The sequence below is a fragment of the Parasteatoda tepidariorum genome, chromosome 11 (genome assembly GCF_982258835.1).
Source record: "Parasteatoda tepidariorum strain Cologne lab strain chromosome 11, Ptep-v5.0, whole genome shotgun sequence".
Taxonomy (NCBI): domain Eukaryota; kingdom Metazoa; phylum Arthropoda; class Arachnida; order Araneae; family Theridiidae; genus Parasteatoda; species Parasteatoda tepidariorum.
Genome location: NC_141765.1, coordinates 37,744,686 through 37,767,736, shown reverse-complemented (window position 1 = coordinate 37,767,736; position 23,051 = coordinate 37,744,686). Strand labels below are relative to the sequence as shown.

Below are 23,051 nucleotides of genomic sequence, written 5' to 3'. Positions count from 1 at the left end.
TTACTCAGTGTTTCGAAAAAAAAACAATTTTTTATTAATGGCGAATTTACTTATTTAGGCTTAATTGAAAAATGGAATAACTAATCATGATTCAGATCCATCGCCAAAATAGATAACTGAAATAGTACTATTAAATGTTTTGTTATCTCTAAATATTTGCTTCAAGTTTTGTTATTATTTGAAGTCATGGGAAAGATACAACCAGTTCTGTTACGTAACAATCCCTGCTTGGAGAGTAACAAACACTCTTCAAAAACGGTTTTTTTTTTTTTTTTTTTTAATTTTTTTTTAGGATTTTGGACAAAGTTGAGTCTTTTGGCTGTAATATCGGTTAACAGTTCATAGTTGATTGTCTCCCACAGGTAGCCTTATCGCTGACCATTTCACGATCGTCAAAAAATGTCTCGTGTCACTGTTTTAACTTGTCTATCCCCTCGCCATAAAATCAAAACAAGAAATAGCACATTTCAATAGCATGGAAACAAGAAATACCACATTTTAAAACGAGGAGTTTCACGCTCCCCTAATTCCCTTTCTCCTGCCGACTTGAGCCAAAACCTGTCGTAAATATTGGCACAACAACCCTATTTCAAATAGTTAAACCTCATAACCATAGTCACCGCCACTGCTTCAAATGAATATCGGGGGGAATTTTTTCCATAGACAGACTATAGACTATTCAGATAAATTATTTTCACGTTTCTTTCGAGTAAAAATTTTGCTATTGCGAACTTGCAAATTTTCGCACTAAAACTTGCTGGTATAACGGCTTGCATGTGAGACAAAAATTAGAGTTTTACGAAAATGTTTGTTCTTAATCCTTGGATGGCTGGAGACGACTGTGCAACCACGCATGTGTAAGCTGACCACCTTTTTTTACCACTTACTACCGGTCTGGGTGAGTTAAAACATGGATAAGTTACACAATAAAATCAATGAGATTACTTTTCAAACACGCTATATGTGAGTCTGAATGACCCCTGTAGTGATACAAGGGTCATTCTCATTGCATCAGTATCATTTGATACGATTGATTTACACCATTCAAATTCTCCAAACTGAAAAAACGAAGGGAGAGTAATTACAGATAATAAAGGCAAAAAATGAGACGTAGTGGGGAAAAAAGTGTATTTGTATTTGAAATTAGAAATATACTTCATAATTTCAGGTGCACTGTAATAAGGGAATGTATAGTACCTTGGAACAATTTTAATTTTGTAATTTAAGTAAATGAGTAATAATAGTTGTAATGCTTTATGTCACACTAGCGTTGCACACTGGGCTATTGGCGAGGGTCTGGGCAACATCCCTGAAGATGATCTGAAGGCATGCCGTGATAATTTTGATCTTCTACAAAAAGAATGGCACCCCAGTTTTGGTAGCGCGGTGACTTGTACGTGAAGACGAGCAGTTTGACGAGGACCCATACAGCACACCCTTGGTCCTTCACAGACTGATTAAAGTCGTCACCCACCCGCTCAGGAACTGCCCACATTCAGTACTGCTTGACTTACTATGAACCGTACCTTAGGATCAGTTTATTGTGGGACTAAAATGTACTAATTCAACTACCTTAGAAATTTTATGGGAAATGCACTATATATTTGTCAATTAATGTAATTTTTTTATGAACAGTTTTTGTCGAATAATTCAGGAAAAAAAAACATTGGCTTTTACACCTTAGATAACACTCATTTTGAGTTCTTTTCTCTTATATTTATTAAATTATTGAATTTGGATATTCATGCTAGTTTAATTTATTCTATAACCTGTACAAGATAATACGAATTAAGTTAATTATAAACGAATATTTCACTGGTCCATTTTAAGAATGCATAGAATTATTAACAACATGATTTTTTTTTTTTAATTAAGAGTATCATGATCAAAAGGGAAATGCATTTGTCTCAACCAGACCCGTTGCAAATACATTACAGAACCCGTTTTTCGGAAATCAGAAAACTGGAAAACCAAAAAACCGGAACGAAATTCGATATATTTTCCCGCCATTTTTTTAAAAAAAAATATTTTTTTCCGCATAAGATTTTAGGATTTTTCTTTCTTTTTTTAAATATGTTCACCTTACCATCATTTTGGAAATAATCATTAGTGTATTACTTCATCGTTTTTTTCTTCTTTTTAAGATTATTTCCAATTTTTTTTTTTTTTTTTAGTTGGGTTTAACAATAAAAAAACGGCTTTTTGTAGCGATTCCGAAAACCAGAAAAACCAGTTATCCGGAATAGCGATGGTCCCGATCGTTCCGGATAATCGGTTCCCTACTGTACCTTGGATGGGTTCAGTGTGTAATTACTAGTCCAACGTACAACACACATACACTTTTTTGATTTTGTTAGGCTCCTAACAGGAATAAGTTATTTTTCTTAAAAGATTGGGATTTTATCGTAAAGATAATGGTATTTTGGTACTTCTACCTCAGTATCTGTTTTCAAATGCAATTTCATTAAATGTATGTTTATCAAATTAATTGAAAACATTACTCACCAACATAAAAACAAAAATCTCTTGCACATGCCTCTACAGCTTAAAATGCTCCCCAACTTAGCCGATAGAACCTGTTGTTATAGTATAAACTAACTGAATGCAGGCCGGGATAGCCTGGACAGTAGGGCACTGGGCCCATGCCCGAGAGTTCGTAGGTTCGAACCCGGCCGACCGAAGACTCCCCGTGTAGTAAATGGTGACTGATGCACGTTAAATCTGTCGAGTCGCAAAGTCCACCATGTTCCCATAACAAATCAATACCTCTGGGGGTACTGGATAGGAGATCGATCGCTCTCTGATTCAGGTCAAAATTGCGATCTGTAGAGGAAGGAATGGATGTATGAATGGGTCCGCTCTATGACGGGTGTGTAGCTGAAGACGAATTCTTGGCCATATTTGGAGCCACTTAAGAACAAGAAACACACCCTCTGCCTTAAATTTGCTCGGTTTCACCAAACAGGCTTGCTAGTGTGGCAAGTGGCATTAGAAACAACAACAACTATCCGAATGCAAGAAGTTTCTCTCGAGTCAGGCACATAACATATAATTACATTGGTTTTAGGTATGTGTGGTTCTGTCATCAGACAATAATTTGCACTGTAACGACTTTAAAATGTTTATTTTTGCTTTAAGTCTGTGCAAATGTGTGTGTGTGTGTGTTTTTAAAATGTTACTTTTAATTTAGCCCTCCTCTGATTTTTCGCCATTACTTCCCTGGATTCAGTAACCTCAGGTTGAGAAATCCTGTTTATAATTCCTGATTTAGACATATTTTTTTTTTTAATTTATATTTATTTCTATGCAATAAACTGATTTAATTAATTTCATATAAAGTTTTTTTGTAAATAATAAAAACTTTTTACATATGAATTTTTAATGCTTAATAAAACTTATACTTTTATTATTTAGTATCTATGACATTTTGCATAAATATCCGTTGTGCGAACCCTTTTCTTTTAAATTTAATAAAACGAAAACTAAATCTCTTTGTGTTCTTCTAAGTAGTAAATAGTTTGATGTAAATGTAAAAATAAAAACTTCACATTATTTTCCTAAATACAAAATTTTATATATCAGCTGAATTACTATACTTTTCAGTTATTTCTTTAAAATGAAAAGCATGTAATTAATATTAATTCTTCACAAATAATTTAAAAAACTTTATTTTATTATTTGGTTCATTAGCTTTAAGTTTATAAAAAATTTAAAAATTTTAGTTACGAAAAGGAGTTGTTTTAGAACATTAATCAGATTAACTTTTATCAAAATTAGTTTTTTAATTTTACATTTGTAAACAGTCTAACTAGACGACAATAAAGCTAATTTTTAACTTAGTTTTCTTCAATGAAAGTTATTAAAATTGTAATAACATCGATTAATTGTTAATAAAACTCAATTTTTTAATATATTTTACAACTAAAATAAGACTGAATAAAGTTTACTTCTTAAAACGTCACTAGATGGCAACACAAGTACATCTTTATTCTTCGACTGAAACTTTTTCTCAGTCTCAGCAAAATTTAAAAAAACAGAAGCAAACAACCGGAAGCCTCCCACTTGTACATTAAAACAATCCAATGTCCAATGTTCGATTTCGTAGCAAATTTTAAACTGGCAATACGTTTGTTTGTGTTTTTCTTTCCTATTAACTTTTATTCTTCAGTGATATCACATGTTATAGGGTGAAACAACACCCTTTCAATAAATATCCTCGTTTACGCTACCTCAGAAGGTATGCTTATGTTTTGTTTTGTAGAAATAGACATTTTTTTTTATTCATAGTTTCGTTATCAGTTTGAAAATGATTTATTTGCAAAAAAAAAGTGGTTGTATTTGTTACCTTTCATGTATTTATTTTTGAAATATTTTTTTTTTCCTTTTCTTATGGGTTAAGTAACCTGTAATTTTCGTTATTTATTTTATTTTAAAAAAAGTATAATGGAAAATAAAATATACAATGGATTTTTCGGAATTTATGTTATATTCCAAGGAGAGCAGTGTGAAGATTTTAAACTATAGTTGAAAGTTAAAGTTAGATTTTAAACTATAGTTGAAAGTTCTTTTATTTTGTATATCTGTTTTGTAGCTAGAAGTTAGTCATGATTCGAATGTTTCATTTATTCACGTGTAAAGTTTTATAAACTTTTATTTTATTGAAATTTATTTCAATTTTTTTATTGACTTTTAAACTTTATTTGGTATAGGAAATTTAGAACAGAACAACCACGGTTATCAAGTTATGTAACAACTTGTTAGCTATAGGCATATATATATGTGTGTGTATGTCTGTCTATATATATGTCATGAAAGTTTATTTTGAGCAACATGAATTCTAGTTAAACATAATAACTAATTAGATAAAAAAAGAATTCGACAATACTTAATAAAGATAATAAAATATCACTAATTACTAAACTATTGTGGAATATGAGCTATTGTATTTAATTTCCGCTAACTATTTTTAATAGTGTTTTTATTTCATTAAGTATATAGTTTAAAAATTTATACTTTATAATTAACTCATGAGTGGCAATCACTATACTATAGTGGCAATCACTATACTTTATATTAAATATTTTAGATATTTATTCATAATATGTTTTTTATATTTGGTCCAATTTTTTCATACTTTATATGATCAATTATTTATATTTAAATAACATAATTAGCCAAAGAAAAAGTCAATATTATTTTACATCTTGCTATATGAATTAACTATAAAATTTGTAGATATTACCCAAATATTTGTAAATATTGCCAAGCCCAAATTATAATTATTTTAAATCCCTTACATATTTTTAGCATAAGCATTCAATTTATCTAAAATATTTAAAACATTGTAACTTGTGAAGGTTTCACTGTTTTATATTTCAAACTCAGCACTTCTGCATAAAGTGCTTGCCATCTTTATAGCCCATAAACACTGGTTCCACAACCTCAAAGTGCCCTATTTTTTTTCTGTCAAGACTTTATAAATCTGAAAAAAACAACAAAATTTTTTTTTTTTCTGTTTGTTAAAAATGTTTTAAATTATAAATGTCATAAAATTTTGTGTATATTTTTTATAACATTTCAAAGTGTTTCTGAGACATATGTTTCTAACTGCAGTTGTTTTTAAATTTTCTGTATTTTAAGTATTTTAATTTTTTTTCTATATCATTAACATTTAATTTAATTTCATAGCGCAATTTAATGTTAAAAAAATACTAAATATTACAATAAATAATAATGAATATTACACTATACAGACAATAATTATTTTTACCAGTGAAACGCCTTTATTTGCGATAATAGTTTAGAAAATTGTTTTCATTCATAAAATATCATCAATACTTGCAGTGAGCTTTGCATCTTTTATTCTTGAATAATCTACTTAACACTATTTCATACTGTTTATATAAATAAAATAGTTGCTATTGGAAGTTCTATTTGCTATAGAAGCTCTTCTTGGTGGGTGGCTTGAGTATTTTGTTCCAAATATGCCTAAAACAGAAAAAAATGATATTGCACACCAACTTTAGATGAACAAAAAAGCAAAGTACATAAAAAATTCTGAAATAAATTTCACTATAAACAAATTATTTTTTGCTTTTACTATTATAAAAATCTTCAAAATTGATTTTTTTTTTTTAAAAAAAAAAAAAAAAACTTAAATTCGCCCACATTCCACCATTACTACACTCCTGTCATTAATGAGCGATTTAGTTAATTTCTTCTAGTATATTTGGAAAAAAAAAAGTTACTCTTCCAAAATTCATTCTATACAAACTTTAGAAGTGTACAGATTTTAAAAGTTGTCTAAATCATATTTTTAGTCTACTACTTATTTTAAAGCATGATATCTAGAAAAACAAGTTTATTAGGGCTGTTGGAATAAATGGAACAAAATGGTCATCAATGTGTGTTTTTAATTATTTGTATATTTTAGTTCATAAACTTCACCTACACTTTATTTAATCAATTTTTTACCACTTCGATTTGAAAGGGTAATTTCATACATAGCCTAAGAAAAAGGGTTAGACAAAGAAAACAATTTCATTGGAACCCGTCAGTCTAGGCGATTTCTGCAGAATTTATTCATATACATTCGCAAAGCACATCTTCATTTCTTAGTTGAAGCATAAAAAATATAAATTTTTCAGTGCAAATAGGATACCAATTTCGTAATTTTTTTTTCAAAAAAATACCTCGTAGGAACCTAAGTAGTTCATACAAATTATAGTAAATAATTTAATATAAATCTTACTTTTTAGCAAAATGCGAACTTCCAGTTGCCTCCTTTCAAATTATCGTTAAGAAATCGAAGGAGAAATAATTTAATTAATCCTAAGAAAAGAGGTAATATTATTTGTAATAAATTCATCCTGTTTGTTAAATGAGAAAATAATTTTGTTAAATGTATGAAACTTCCTCCAATTACTAGAATAATGAAAACTTAATTCATCAAACAATGGGAGAGAAGTTGAGTGACGTATTGCAACATCCAGGTTGTCACATAGATGAACAGAGCAGCTATTTTTCCTCCTATTGAGGTGTCATTCTTTATTTTATTTTTAAATAAAGAATTTATTTTTAAATATAAATTTATTTATTTTTAAATTAAAATTAAATTTATTTTTGAAAAAAAAATTTCAAAATCGATTTTCATACATTTATTAATAATATCATGAAATTTTAAAAACTTTTTTGTATAAAAAAAAATAGAGAGATTTTACTTAAGACGGTTGCTTCCTGACGAAATTGATTAAATGATGTGAATCATGGTAACAACTAGCGATAAAATCTTCTAAAATCGATAATTCCAACTAAATTTCATTACTGACAATCAAAACAAGTACTTAATCGTATGATTAAGAAAAAAATTGCTTATTGCAATATGGCCGACCTTAGGAACTGTAGATACCTTTTGATTGACAGTGAAAAATCTCATTTTAATCAGATTTTTTTGTTTAAATATTTAAGATATTTAGATATCAGATATTCAAGCAATTAATATTTGAGACATTATTATTTGAGCAATTTTATATTTAATCATTTAACTTTTGCAAAATTTGGCAATTTTCCGTGATTTTTCAGCTTAAATTAAAATTATTAAAAACGATGAATAGTAGTTGTTGTTCATTTACTTCGCACTAGAGCTGCACAATGGGCTATTGGTGACGGTCTGGGAAGCATCCCAGAGGATGATCCGAAGACATGCCATCACAATTTTGATCCTCTGCAGAGGGGATGGAACCCCCGCTTCAGTAGCCCAATGACCTGCACGTGAAGTCGAGCACTTTACGGTAGAACAGTTTAACGAGGACCAATACCGCACACCCTCGGTCCCTACGCAGAATGATCCAAGTGGTCACCCACCCGCACACTGACCGTAACCAGTGATGCTTGACTTCGGTGATCTGTTGGGAACCGTGACTTAACGATCAGTAAATGCATATTTATGTAAGTTTCTATTCTGGTACGCCAAATAATACAGCATTTAAGTAATTTTTCACATATTAAACCACAAACGCGTTTAATTTTCTTTAACTGATTCTTTTCTTCATATTGATATTTTGAATCTTTTTTATAATTAGTATGGCGTATAAAAGATGAACATATATTAATCTTACAATCATGACCTGATCTCTTACAAATTCCAAACAGTTAAAAAAAAAAAAAAAAATAAGGTTATTCGCCAAAAAGCGCTAAATTTCGTATGAGGACAGCGCTTTCAAATAACTTCCTTAAACAAGACACTACATTTAATCCTTATATCTTGATTCCGTCCTTTAAGACTAGTATTTAATTGCAAATAGTTTCCTATATATTACAGTAGTTCAGCTAGACTTTGGTCCTTCGGTTTTCCATATTTTTGGGTAAATTTTTACCAAAATAGAAATCCTACTTAAAATATGAATCTATCATCATATTAATATTCACATTTCGCTTTATCCCTCTAATATTCACATTCCAAATTTTCTATCTATTGATTGACATAACAATTTAAAAATGAGATTTATATTTGAACACTCAAGGCTTTTAATTAGGATTGATCAAACAGCTCTTGCATCAACGGAACGCAACGTAGTAATTGATTGACGTAATAATTTCAAAATGAGATTTATATTTGAACACTCAAGGCTTTTAATTAGGATTGATCAAACACCTCCTGCATCAACGAAATGCAACGTAGTAATTGATTGACATAATAATTTCAAAATAAGATTTATATTTGAATACTCAAGGCTTTTAATTAGGATTGATCAAACTCCTCCTGCATCAAGGGAATGCAACGTAGTAATTTGACATCAAAATTGCTCTAATTTTCTCTTTCAACTATTAACAACAAACGAAGAAAAATAATATATATATACTATCTTCTTTTTTGCAATTATGTCAATTATGAGTTAATCAATCTATTCTTAACGTTTTTTATTTTGCTTTGTGCTGCTAAATTTGTTTTTTTTCTCTATTTACTACTTTTCAATTATAATATTATAGATAGATAGATAAGCGTAAGCGGAATCACTGGCTACAGTGGTTCCGCTTTCGCAAATTTTTAAATATAGTATTTCAAAAATCTTTTTTTTTTCAGATCAAATATGAAGTTTATGGGAATAGAGTTCGCTCCTCTTTCTATACCTTTGGAAAGAAGAATACAGACATTAGCAGTATTTTACTATTGTTCAAATTTTTTATTGCTAGGTTTTATGACATTTGCAATTTTAGGTTATTTGTGCTTCACTCAGTATTACTATATACCTCTTTTTTATGCAATTTGGTTTTTATATGATTATAAAACACCTGAACAAGGTGGACGGCGCTGGGAATGGTTGCGAAATTGGCGAATGTGGAAATACTTTGCCAGTTACTTTCCAATCAGTCTTATCAAAACTGCTGATTTTGATCCAAATAAAAATTATATTATTGGATATCATCCGCATGGTCTTTTAGGTTTTGGAGCTTTTACTACTTTTGGAACTGAAGGAGTTAATTTCAAAGAAACGTTTCCTGGTATTACACCTCGTCTATTGACCCTTCAAGCACAGTTTAATCCTCCTCTTCACCGAGAACATATTATGTGTGCAGGTAATTCAGATTTAAAGTATATGTTATTTTGCATTTTTTATAAAAAATTATAGTATTAATTAGATATACACTTCCATTTCAATTTGAAATTTCTTCTTTTTTACTGGCAACAGCACTTGAGTGATATTAACACTGTTGTAGAGCAAATTGTTGTGAGTCATTGCGAGTGGAATCGAAAACCATGAAAGATAACACTAAAAAACAATTTTTTTTCTGTTGCATTGCATTTTTTATTGTATCTTGGATATTTTAAAGTCGCTGAATTCAAGTCTGCAATCGGTTTCTCCCTCCAAGCTGCAAATTTTTTTATGACATTTTTAATCTACTTTCACGCAGGTTTAAATACTTCTTATGGAACATTGGGACGCATATATATTTTTATAACCATCGTTGAACAGCCGACCCAATTTTCCTTGGGTTTACGACTACTTATGTTCAACTCCGTAGCCTTGTAAATTTTGAACCCAATCCAGAAGACAAGGGAACTCCTGGATCAGGTATTGGGAGAAATTTGCCTTCGTGGAGGACATATTTGATAGAACTAACCCACATTTGCGTTACACAGAGAGGAAGACCACGAGAACCTCTAGCGGTTAGCCTCACGGCAAGGGAACTCTAACCCATGATACGTCTACCACTGAGGATATTTCACGTCAGCAGTGTGGTCGGTGCAAGCCGGATGCGGAATTCGCATCGACTGGGATTCGAACCCGGTTCACTACATTCGTAGGCGAACGCTCTATCCCCTGAGCCATCTCGGCCCTGGACCACGTATATGTAGTGAAATGCTTCTAGGGGAATTGGGGCAAATTATCAGGATTAAAATTTTATAGGAACCCATACCCGGAAATACCGTCATACGCCGCTAGGGGTGCTTCCCTAATATGAACTATTTCCTTGTGGTGTGCTTCTGAACACGTCCCAATATGGAAGCGCTTGTACATTTTGCTAACAAATTGACTAAAAATGTCATTTAATAAAATCGTTAACTTTAAAAGCAAAACCAATTTCAGAATCGAAATCCCACAATCCAATTAGGCAATATTAAATATATCTATAAGTGCAACAAAATTTTTTTTATTTGGATAATGCTTGATTTTGACAAATATCAAATCATATGAAGTTTTCAAAGTTATTTTTAAGTAAGTTTTCCTATTTTTATTTTATTGTAACCTCTATACTTTTTCTCACCATTAACGTAAAATAATTCTAAATATTTTTATTTACATATTTATTTTTACTTTTTATTTCTTGAAAATCAACTTGCATGTAGAAGATTTCAGGTTTGTGCATTAATAAAACTCACAGGTCGAACTACTTTAAGCACTATAAAAAAAGTACATAAAGCGTTATTGTTTTTCTTTTTATTAACCACAATTCCTAGTATCAGCTGTAAGGGAATGAAATATAATCACAAATCATGAAGGAAAATACAGGTGTATATAAATAGCTAATTTCGCAGTTTACAAATTTCCTTAACCTTTTGACACAGATGGGCACCAGTTCTTTTTTTCTGACTCCCTAATTACAAGCAAAAATGTATTGTATTTTTTAATTATAAAAAACAATCTAATAGTTACTAAAAAAAATCTGTCAAATTATAGGAATTATATTTGTACTAAAATAAAAAATCCAAAAATGTAGTTCAAAAAAAATTTTTGTTTCATATTCAAAAATTTATCAAGAATTTTGTAAGCTAAAGACATTTAAATGATGAATAACTGTTTCTCTTACACTGCAAATAAGTTGAAATTTGAAAAATTATTTTTTGGAACTGAGCTGTGTTTGGAATATTTCACCTTTAATGCGGAAAAAGTCATCAATGTTTCATGCTGTATTTCATAGCCATAAATTATTAAAATTCTAAATATAATATTTACTTATTTTGACCTAAAATAATACAAAATAATGAAAAAAGTGTGAAAAATACGCTTATTTAAAATTCTACGTCAAAGGATCACAGTTGCGTCCAAATTTAACACAACAAAACTTCAATTTGTTAGTATTGCAAGCGGATTATACTAAAACTTATTTTTTAATAAAAAAAAAGTTAAGATTATAAAGTGAAAACTAGTTTTATGTTTATTAATTTTTCCTGCCCCACTATACCATTGGTATAGTCTTTTAGGTAAACAAAAAGCAACTGGCAAATTCGAATAAAGGGCTTGCTCTGTGGAAACTCATAAGTCAGTCATGCTAACGCTCTAGAATTGTTTTATATGTAGATTATCTACTATTTTTTCAAAGATTCGATTAAAGTGAAGTAATGCAATTAGTTTAATTCAATTATAAAAAAAGAAAGTTGCAATTAGTTATTGTACCACGTGTTAATTCAATATTTATTCAGAATAATCAATTTAAAATCTCGTTCAATGACAACCTTATCTTATTTGATTGACTTTTTATCAAGAAAACACCCTAAGATTTGATATGTTTGTTGTCATAAAAGCGTATAATCAGTGTTGTTGAAAGTTTACTATATTATTTAAGACTTCTTTGGAGGCTAAAAATTCGGTAAAGAGTTATTAATATCGGTGTTTTTCGAATTTTCGATAAAACAATCTGTCTTTCCTAAATGAATTTATTTCATTGTTTTGTGTTGTTTTTATTTGATTTTGAATACTTTTTTAATTATTTTTCTCTTTTTTTTACATTTTTAAACTAATTAGAATTAGAAACTGGTGATTTAAATTCTTAAGAATTTCCATTGAAATTAGTCAATGCATTTGAAATATGCCTTTAGTTTCATTTTTCTACTACCGATTCTATTCGCATAATTTAAAGACGAATTTTTATGAGTTATTTCTCAATTCAAGTTTTTTTAAGAATAGTTTTCGAGTAGAATGTATTAAATTTACTTTTAAATTTATTTAAACCAAATTTCAACTATGATGTGGGAAGTAAATAAGCTTAAGTGGCGGTTAAGACCAAAAAATGAAGTATTTAGAAAAAATAGCAATGAAGTCAGTAGAAGTATATCTTACAAGAAAATGACAAGTGTAATATGAAGTTTTGACATCGATCTAAGCTTTTTCTATGCATGTTAGATTGCTGAATTCAATTATATACTATTTATTTTTTGATTAGTTGAGAGGTTTTTAAATTATTGTATCCTCCAAACTTTTTCATAAAAGAATAATAATAAAAAAACTGGCTATTATAAATTATATTTTTAATACTTTTATAAGAGAAAAATTAAGTCCAAAAGGACATTAAAAAAATCGTGAACCAGCTACTTATAAGGAGCCAGATTCAAGAACTTAAGTTACCTTTTCGGCATCATTTTGGCACTGACTGTTTTGGATTTGGAGTTTTTTGATTTACTACTTTTGTAAAATATATAGTATCACCTACGTTTTTATTAATTAAATTTGTGTTTCTTTTTGTTCTTCGTACAGTGCGCAAAAAAGTAAACAGACCAGGCTAAATAACTTTTGATCTACTGATCGGATCTCCACTTTCTAGGACTTAATCTTAATGATTCAAGAGGATGACCTCAAATGTGCTGATTTATTAATTGAGACGATACTATAAGTTAGGAAATAAGACACAAAAATGTACTTTCTCTGAATAAACTTTTTTTTCGATGAATTCGGATTTCTGACCCCCGAAGTATAGGGGGTAGCAGCAATCTGGAAAATAGGGTCCCAGTAGTTTGGTCTGGAGAACGATCCAGCGTTTGAACCCTTTTCTGTTAATTTTGTTTTTTGCGTATTTCGTCGTATCTCGAGAACTTTAAAAAAAAAATTTTAAAGTTATGTTATTAAAATTTGTTTTCTCAGGAACTATCCTGCCGATTTCAAATTTTGTATTTTGCCATGTAAAATTACAGTCTTTAAAATTATGTAAAATATTATACCTTACAATTCAAAATTTTTTTGTCTATTATTAAATAAAAAAGCAATAAATATCTACTTAGTTATTTTTTGCATGGAATTACGAACGAATAAACGAATTTTATAATTGAGTGTAAAAATTTTTCAATTCACCTAAAAAGTTCTCCAGATATGGCGAAATACGCAGAAACTGAAATTAACATTAAGGGGTCAAAACTTTAGACCACTCTCTTGACCACACTTTTGGGACCATATTTCCCAGATAGCAGCTACCACCTATATTTACTGGGTCAGAAATTCGAATCCGTCAAAATAAGGGTACATTTATTCAGAGAAAATGCATTCTTGTGTCTCATTTCATAACTTAAAATATTGTCTGCTAATATTGTTGATTGAGGCCTGGAAGGTGAAGATCCGATCATTTAATGAAAAGTTATACAGGGTGGTCAGTTTTCTTATTTATTTCTTTGCTCACTTACTATTTGCATCCTTTTTATAATTCTGTAGGAGTATGTTCTGCATCCAAAGAAAGTATTAATTGGGTTTTAACCAGGGAAGGAAAAGGAAATGCACTCGTGATAGTTCTTGGAGGAGCTGCTGAAGCATTGGATGCACATCCTGGGCAAGCCACTTTAGTTTTAAGGAAAAGAAAAGGATTTGTGAAATTAGCTCTTAAACATGGGTATTTTTTCTTTTTCTAATCTTAAAGATACAACTCTTTATAAAAAAGTTTTAAAAAATGACAACTTAGCTTAAATTATGCTCTTTTTTCAAACAAATATGTTTTAGTTCTTATGTTTAAGAACTGAAATACTTAATTCAGCTACAAAATAATATAGTATTTTAATATTTATATAAAATATTTTAATACCTATATGAATTATATTCTTTATACTTTTTAGGTGCAACTAATTTACTTGTTTTCATACTGTTTCAAGAAACCGATATCTCTCTAAAGCATCTCCTTTAAAACATCAATTGAGTCTGCCTGATGCAAAAAATTTTAAATCGAGGGGAGGAATCGAGATTTTTTGCCACTATATTCAATTTGTCTGTATTAAATCTCGGAATTTTCTCCCCTCTCCTGGCTAAACTATTGGGGCCATATTTTCCAGTTGGCATATTTCGCAACTATAAATATCGTCAGCTGTTAATTAGCAATTTAGAGATGGTCCGTCAAACAATTAAGATCGAATCTTAGAATGTGAAAATCTGATCGTTAGATCTACAGTTATACGGGTGTTAAGTCTTTTTGCCGCACTACCTGAAATGTAAAATGATTGGAGTAAAGCTGCAAAGCAGTTGAAATAGAAGTTAAAAATGCACGTTGAGAAACATGTTAATAAGTATTTGAGAAACATGTTAACACAGAAATCACATTAGTTTTCTATGAATAATCAAACGGATAGTGATGTAAAGATTAAGTTTATAGAGTGTCGTTTTAGAACAATAAGAATAGTTTGGAATTGGTCGTTTGGAAAATTACAAGAATGTTCTACAAGTGTACGGAACACTAGCCACTAGAAAAAATTTTGTTCGATAGTTCATATACCCACGCAACGGGTAAAGATAGCCACGGGAAAAGAAATTTGATGTGCTGTCGTTCATTTCCTTTTCGTCTATAAAGGAAACTGTTGCTTCCTTCTTGCCAGAATCAGAAGACAAGATTTCAAAACGATATTACATCAAATGTAAGGTCAGTAGTAAAGGAGAATTTAAAAAATAAAACTAATATCACTTCAGGAGAATATTGATTGATATTTTCTTTAACTCTAACTAAAAAGCAATGGTTTACCACTGTCTTGCCATTAAAAATTACAGCTTCCCATGAAGGTACATGTTTAAGGGTGCGTAGCGTTTTTAAAAAGTGCTTAAAGGTGCTTATTTTCGATTTTTGTTTTTTAAAAGCCCTTAAAGGTGCTTTTTTCAATGGGTATTTTTAAAAAGTGCTTAATTTTCCCTTTTCCAAATTGAGATTTTTCCTTTACCATGTTGATTTTAGCTGCGAATTATGCAGAAAGACTTTGTTCACATAGTTCTGTTCAACGTTTTCACAATTAATTCAACCCGTCTATTTTGGCGCATCGTCAGTCCGTAGCGTATGAAAACGCCAATCGATTTACATGATTCAAAAATTCTGACAGTTGTCAAAAACAATGCCAAAAGATTCTTTATTTTGACATCATGGTTAAAACCGGATAAAACCGACGATTGTCAAAAACTTTCCAACCTTGCCTAATTGTGATATTATTTTAAAGTGCTGAGAAATATTGTTTGAGTGCTTGAAAAGTGCTTAAAAGATGCTTATTTTTTGTTGAATAATTTGGCTACGCACCCTGTATTTGTATTTGTACTGCTCAAAACAATTAGGAGATATTTTGATTTTAGATATGACCTAAATATGATGAAATCCTTTGCTAACTCATCTGTAAAGTTGTTGCAAATTAAAAAATAAAATAAAGCAGTAATTAAATTACATTGACGATGCTTTTTGTTAAATAAAAAATGCACAGTTTATGCCGACTACACTAACAAGGAAAAAATGCAATTTCTCAGCTGAAAATGAGTTTCAAAAAGCACTATGGTTTTCCCTGATCAAAGACAATGGTATACACTTGCAAGACATGGAACCCAATAAAGTTATCAGATAGTGGCTCTGTGTTCTTTCTTACTCCTGCTTTAAGGAAAATTTCAACTGCTTAATTGTTTCTTGAGGTGTTAAGCGACTAGCAATCTTTCTGTATAGAATGTCCCAGATATGTTCTATTGGATTCATATCCGAGAAACATTCTGGCCAATATAATGGAAGAATTTCTTCTGTGTGACGTAAATTGCCCAGAAACTGAGTAATATGTGACGTTATCATCTATAAGAAAAACTTCTCCGATTGCTACAATGTGGGGAACTACAATAAGTCTAAAAAATATCTACTTAATTAGTTAATGATTATTCCTGAAAATGTACTGATCGATAGGACCATTGAAATAAAAATCGGCTCTGACCATCATTTCGCCTCGACCAAATTAAACATTATCATCCACAAATATGGGATTATTATCACATTCACTACTGATGATAATCTGTTTGTTGTCAGGTTGCACTCTGAAGCAGGACTCTTGCGCGAAGAGCTCATTGCTCTGCTTATCTCGTCTCCACCAATGATGTTCCAAAACCCATCTTCTGCAGAAGCACTGCAATTTCCTACCAACTATATACTAAACATAGATCTCTGAGCATACAAACACACGTGGTAGAGGCGGTTTCAGAAAGTTTGAGTCTAAACTCTGGTATAAGTAGCCCTCTTAGAGTGTATCTAAGAATTCCATCTATGACATGGCTCCTTCAGGCTGTTAGTGCTAAATATCATTTTTCATGTTATGTTGTTTTCCAATCATTGATGAGTTTCCAGTTTATAAAACCCAATTCCTTAGTCTAGAAATGACACTTCGATTCTGAACATTCGATGGTCTTCAAGGCTACCGATTCAGAAAAGACATTTTACGCAGGGATTGTATTCTTTGCTACAAAACAACGTTTAACGCTTGTCAGTTGTTTTAATTTACTCCTGCTGATTAAATACAGCAAATTATTTTTCATTCTTTATTAAAAATTCTCAGGGCTTGAAAACTACATTGTCCGACGTGCCCGGGGCATGTATATTTTTAAGTATGTGGCATGTTAGTGGATAACTAAAGCTGTAAAAATTCATAAATATTGTATTTAAAAATAAATCACCCATGAAAACATTACTTTTTTTACGTATTTAAAAATAAATATTGTACGTTCTTCGACAAAGGGTAAGATGCCACTCTATACTGGAGATACATTAGTATAGCGACTTTAAGAACTCAATTGTGTTCGGGTTTCTTTTTCTAAAAAAACAACCTAAACTTTCTAAAATATTATTGCAATGATACAAAATTGTGAGAGTATGCAAGTCTAAAGTACGTTAACCTTATAGTAAACTAGGTGCCCGCAAACGTGTTAATTGTTATTATGTAATGCATCCTGAGCTTTTCGATGAAATCCTTAGTTCCGTTAATTTACATTTGGAACAAGAAATAAAAACTCATAATTGGATATCGTATATTCGGTTTAATGTAAGCCTAAATTTTTCAAAATAAAAACAAACCGTTCCGTTTAATTAGTGCTGAAGAATTTTCGATAAATGTCTTTTTTATGAATGTATATATATATAGACGGATGTAATTTGCACTTTCAGTGGTATATACTTACTCATATTTTATATTTGAGGTAAATTTATGAAGATGTTAGACTTCAAGCTTTGGATCAAATTTTTTTTTACAAAGTATACTTAAATGAAGACAGAAAGTTCATAAACATCAAGATTTCTTTACATCTTTTGTATAATTTTTGGATTAGCAGCTTTTTGTTAACGAAATGCTGGCAAGTTATGTATGTTTTACTAAATAAAACTTTTCTTTTGCCTCAAAGAACTATATTATATTTATAATCCGTTCTTTTTATTTTTAAACACCTGCCTTTTTGTCAAAATTTGAATATTCATACTTTTAACTTCATTTCTTTTTAATACCTAAAACACTAGTTTATTAGTCATTGCTAAAATATTTTCTTTTAAGAAACCGTGGTTATTTTCGTATGCTGATTTGTAAATACTTTTCATGCTGTTTTCATCCATATCCGTTCTAAGTACATTTGGCATGGTAAGATTTTGCAAATTAATAATTGTATTTCAAGAAAACAATATTAATCTGTAATTTTTTTTTGTATCTAGGGCTTCATTAGTTCCTTCGTTTGGGTTTGGAGAAAATGATCTTTTTGAACAAGTTGAAAATCCTCGAGGATCAGCTTTACGAGAGTGGCAGGATAAAATTAAGGATTTACTTGGCTTTTCCACTCCTATTTTCCATGGAAGGGGAATTTTCCAATACAATTATGGATTTTTACCTTATAGAAAACCCATTAATGTCGTGAGTAAGTATCACGTGGTTTCCTAAGTTGCAAAACTTGCTATCTTCGATTTGAGGAGAGAGGGTAAATGATTGCTATCAATGTATCAAGTTTTTCCACAGTTTTTATAAGAACATACTCTTGTTAAAATTACAATTAGTTTAATGACTAAGTAAAAAAATAATAATCCTAATTAATATACTTCGTTACTTATTTTCGACATTTTCTCCATTTTATATAAACAGCAGTTGACGAGTTTTGTGTCTCAGCTTTTACAGTAATAATGTTCATACAGGTTTGTCGAAATGAAACTGGCGGCCCACAGAGACTCTTCTCATTGATTTTTCTGATTGAAAACGAATAAAACTTTACATTTACGTTACGAAATAGATGACTAGTTAACTTTTCATTAGTGGCATAGCTAAGTAAACTGTTAACCAGGCTTAAAGCCAAAACGTAAATATTTTCCACATAAAAATCTCACTTTTTTTCCTGAATATATTTTATTTTGAAACCGTCGTTGAACAGCTGACCCAAATTTCAGTTTACGATTATCAATGTTCAACTCCGTAGCTTAGTAATTTTGAAACCAATCCAGAAGACAAGGGAACTCCTGGATCAAGTATTGGAAGAAATTTTGCCTTTGTGGATGACTGTTTGAAGGAACTAACTCGCATTTGCGTTACATAGAGAGGTAAACCACGAAAATCTCCCATAGTTAGTCTGACGGAAAGGAGACTCTAACCCATGATCTATCTACCACTGATGATATTTTTATGTCAGCACTGTGTTCGGTGCGAGCCAGGTGCGGAATTGTATCGGCCAGCGAAAACAAAATCAATTCCAAACGAAATTAATTCTGAAGCATGTGAGTTCCTTTTTCACAAACATACACAAAGCAGAGCTTGTTATGTGATAGAACCATTTGAAGCTCTTTCCTGGCTTCGAGGATCTCTTCAGCATTGCAAACGAAACAATTAAGAAGCTCCGTTAAACGTTCGACTTGCGTAAATATGCGGCCGAGGTTTCCACTGGAGCAAAAATCGAAATATTAAAAATCGAAAAATCATTATAATGAAATCAGGCTGACCACCAACGGAGTATGCAAGCTATGAGGCATCTGCAAACCATGAGGCATCTGGAAGGCGAATTTTCATATGTTTGCATAAACATACGCTTATCACGGCTTCGCGTGCTAATGAACGTTTAAGAGTCTCTTTTTTCTATGCTTCTATCCTAAAACAGGAGAGTCCGTTAAGATATATAAGATAAATGTATCATAATAAACAATCATAAAATTTGAGATGAATACATGACAGTGCTTCATCCATCAATTTTTATTATATTGGAGTATCACAGGAACTAGGATATGCCAAAACTCCCGGTTTCCATCTTTAAACATGGTTCGAAATGAAAACTATCTTATTCTTACTGTCATTCACGTATCTCCAAATTCGAATTCAGTTGGGATCTGCTGTTTTTATTCTGAATTATTAACAATGAAAACAATTAAGATCAATTCGTAGAAGTAAAGATTTATACCTTATTTTTATTCTCATCTATTCAATGGAAAATGGGGGAACTGTACTATATATATGTATATATGTTTAACATTTGAATACAAGCAAATACTGAAATTAAGAAAAATAAAATTTGATGCATGCGAGTGTTTCTGTATTAGTGTCGTAAGTTTTTGTGGCGACATTAGAGGCGTTGATGATTTATTTGTCTAGTTAAAAAAATTTTATAAACCTATTCAATAAGAAAATATTTCAGGTAGAATGTATAAAAAATGAACTTTTATTTCGTTACCAAAGCATAGATTTATATTAGCTTCTTTTCGAAAACTATTTTCCATCAAATATGAGGTGTTAATAGTTGAAAAAGTAACCACAATATCGCTATTTTTCCCTTATCCATGTTTCAAAATGTGTAAACACTAAACCTATAGTGGTATGTAGGTTACAGGAATTCTTTTTTATTTTCACTTTTGTATGCAAGTTTTATATGTGGAGTAAATTATTAAGGTACGAATGCAAATTAAGGCTTTAAATCTATGTAAAATATCAAATATCTTAACAGTTTTTCGAAACTTAATCAATTAAAGATCAAAAGGAGGAAGAGCGTTTATGTTTTTTTTTTTTTTTTTTTTTTTTTTCCAAAAAAGAAGATTGGATCGACATTTGTTGAAGTATGGGCCTTCCGCCATTTATTTTTTTTTCTATGTCAAAATGTGTTAGTAGAGTTAACCAACATAGATGATATAACTGTATTCTCAAAGAAATAATTAATAGTACAGTATTGTTCCCCAATATTGTAATATGCCCAACAAACCAAAAAGAGCAAACCTTTCTTCTCCACTCCTTTCTCAATAGTGGTTGGAAGGAGAAGAGATTGCAAGCCAGTTTCAAGAACCTCTGCTGCTGTGTCCCTAAATGCTGTTTTTTCTTTAGTTTGCTGTTTTTGCTGTTTTTTTATACTTAGGGACCTCCCCAAACATTGAGGGACTGGTTTCCATTATGTCTGTGGAAGCTAGCCTTCTTACCCTATGTTTATTCTTTGTTTTGAATGTACCTCAGAAGAAAAGACGAGTAAGCGAAAAAAATAACAAAGAGTACAGAACAAAAAAAGGCGATAACTCTAGTGATATTGATTAAGGAAGAATTCTGAAAGAAAAACGATTCTTGTTGAATTGATCTTCAATTTTTTAACATCCAAAATTATAAATTTTTTGGGGGGAGGGGGTATACATAAGTACTTGTGACATTTGTGTATGCTTTTATTTTTAAGATTTCAATCATAGACTTGCTCCTGTTTATTCTCAAGCTTTAAAACTAGTTACTTTTCTCAGAATCAGCTTTCATGTACATACAAAGCTTGCTCGTACCTTGATCTTCTGTTATTATTTGCAATTTATCAATTATTATCTATGGTATATTGCATAATTTACTTTTACAGTTGGAAAACCTATTGACGTGGAAAAAATTCCTCATCCTACTGAAGAAGACATCAATAAGTTGCACCAAAAATACATCGATAGCTTAACAGCATTATTTGAAGAACATAAAGTTAAATATTCTCCTGATGTTCAACTTATTATTTAGTGAAGTATTATTTTAACTTTCGCTCAATGTGATTTCTGTGATTTTTCTTTCATAAAAAGTATTACTGTGATGATTATTTTATGTATGAGCTAAATGCCAAATATTTTTATTGCGTGGAAATTTATTAAAACATGTTCAGGTATCATGGATTTGGAGACATGTTTTTTTTTCGAAATAAAAAGTATATTTACAAAGTGCATATTTATTTCCTTGTAAAATCATGTGAATATCTTAAATTATATTTTAATATAAAAATCAAATTTAATTCTTTTTTGTAATAAAAATGCTTTTATATTTTGCTTTTTAAATTCAAGGCTAAGTATTAAAAGTTCAGAACAACTATTTCTATAAATGTTAAAAATATTTACTAGATTAAAACCAAGTAATTTGAATCTAATTATTTGTATTCTCCGTCTTTGTTTTCCGAATATTTCCAATTCGTATAAGCTGCTTATGATATACAGAATAAACATAAAATAACGTGAGGTGCTTGGAGCCCCGCATCCCTTAATATGGAATGTAAAAATATATAGCGTACAAGCTCAGCAGAGTAAGTGATTTAAATTTCTAAGAGTAATAATTTTCTGCGAAAAGTCGCCGATACAGTAACATTTTGTACTTCAAGCATTATGAAATAAACTAATACATGTTAGTCAACTGAAACAATAAATGTATGGAAGATAGTATTCATTATTACTAATAATTATGGTTCAATATTACCGTCATATTACCAAAAAGGTCTAGCAATTGTATATCAGGCTTGGAGCTCCAAATTTTCCCTTATCGACGACTTAAGCAGTGGTTGGTAAAATTCTTTTTATGAAAATTTAACCCATACTTCGGTGAGCATCTAAGCCAAAAAAATTTATATTCCTAGCAAGTTCGTCTTGTGTTACGAGGCTCTAAGCACTTCGCGTTGTTCTACGTGCACGCTGTAAAAAATTCTGTAAAAATTTCTTTTATGGTAGGATCAGAAAAGGCATAAACTATTTTTAAATATTAATTTTTTTTGGAATTTTTATCACTGACTGTTCCCGCATCAAGCATTCAGCTGATATTATAGTTTTTTTTTTTCAATACAATAAAAAAATTCCTAAAGCAATGTTTTTCGCAATGTTTCAGGGATTCTAGCACTTCTACCAAGTTGGATTACTTCGAGAAAAATGAGATTACCGTGTTCGTATTTCGTGTTGAACCATAATATCATTCCAATTTAAAGTAACCCTAATATGGATCTAGATTGAACTATATAATCGTGCTCCTTAAACTTGCTTGCACTATACTATTATTAGAGTTGAACATGGTTTAATTTAATACCTTATTAAGCCATGTGACGTATTGTATTTTGCTTCTTGGTATCGTTATTATGATTCTAGCATTTTTTTTAGATTTTCGATCCGTGGTTTTTCTTTTTATAGTTTTGAACAATTTTTTCCCGTAGAAAATTAACCATATTTTATTGTTCTAAAAATAAAAACAAGCACATCATTATGTATTATAATGCGCACTTAATACGTTTTTTTTTATTATTTCTTTTTTAATTGAACGAATGTGTAGTTTTCTTGATAAATACTCAATATAATCACATAACCCTTTGAATTTT

At 30.4% G+C, this 23,051-nt stretch overlaps 1 protein-coding gene across 1 annotated transcript; it reads left to right on the top strand.

Moving 5' to 3' along the window:
• Positions 1-4,057: 4,057 nt before the first annotated feature.
• Positions 4,058-21,645, top strand: LOC107438555 (2-acylglycerol O-acyltransferase 1). The gene is made up of 5 exons (XM_043043162.3): positions 4,058-4,237; positions 9,083-9,576; positions 13,920-14,094; positions 18,169-18,368; positions 21,303-21,645. Exons 2-5 carry the CDS (start codon positions 9,090-9,092, stop codon positions 21,446-21,448), a joined length of 1,008 nt encoding a protein of 335 aa, XP_042899096.1. The 5' UTR covers positions 4,058-4,237; positions 9,083-9,089; the 3' UTR covers positions 21,449-21,645.
• The last annotated feature ends 1,406 nt before the right edge of the window (positions 21,646-23,051 follow it).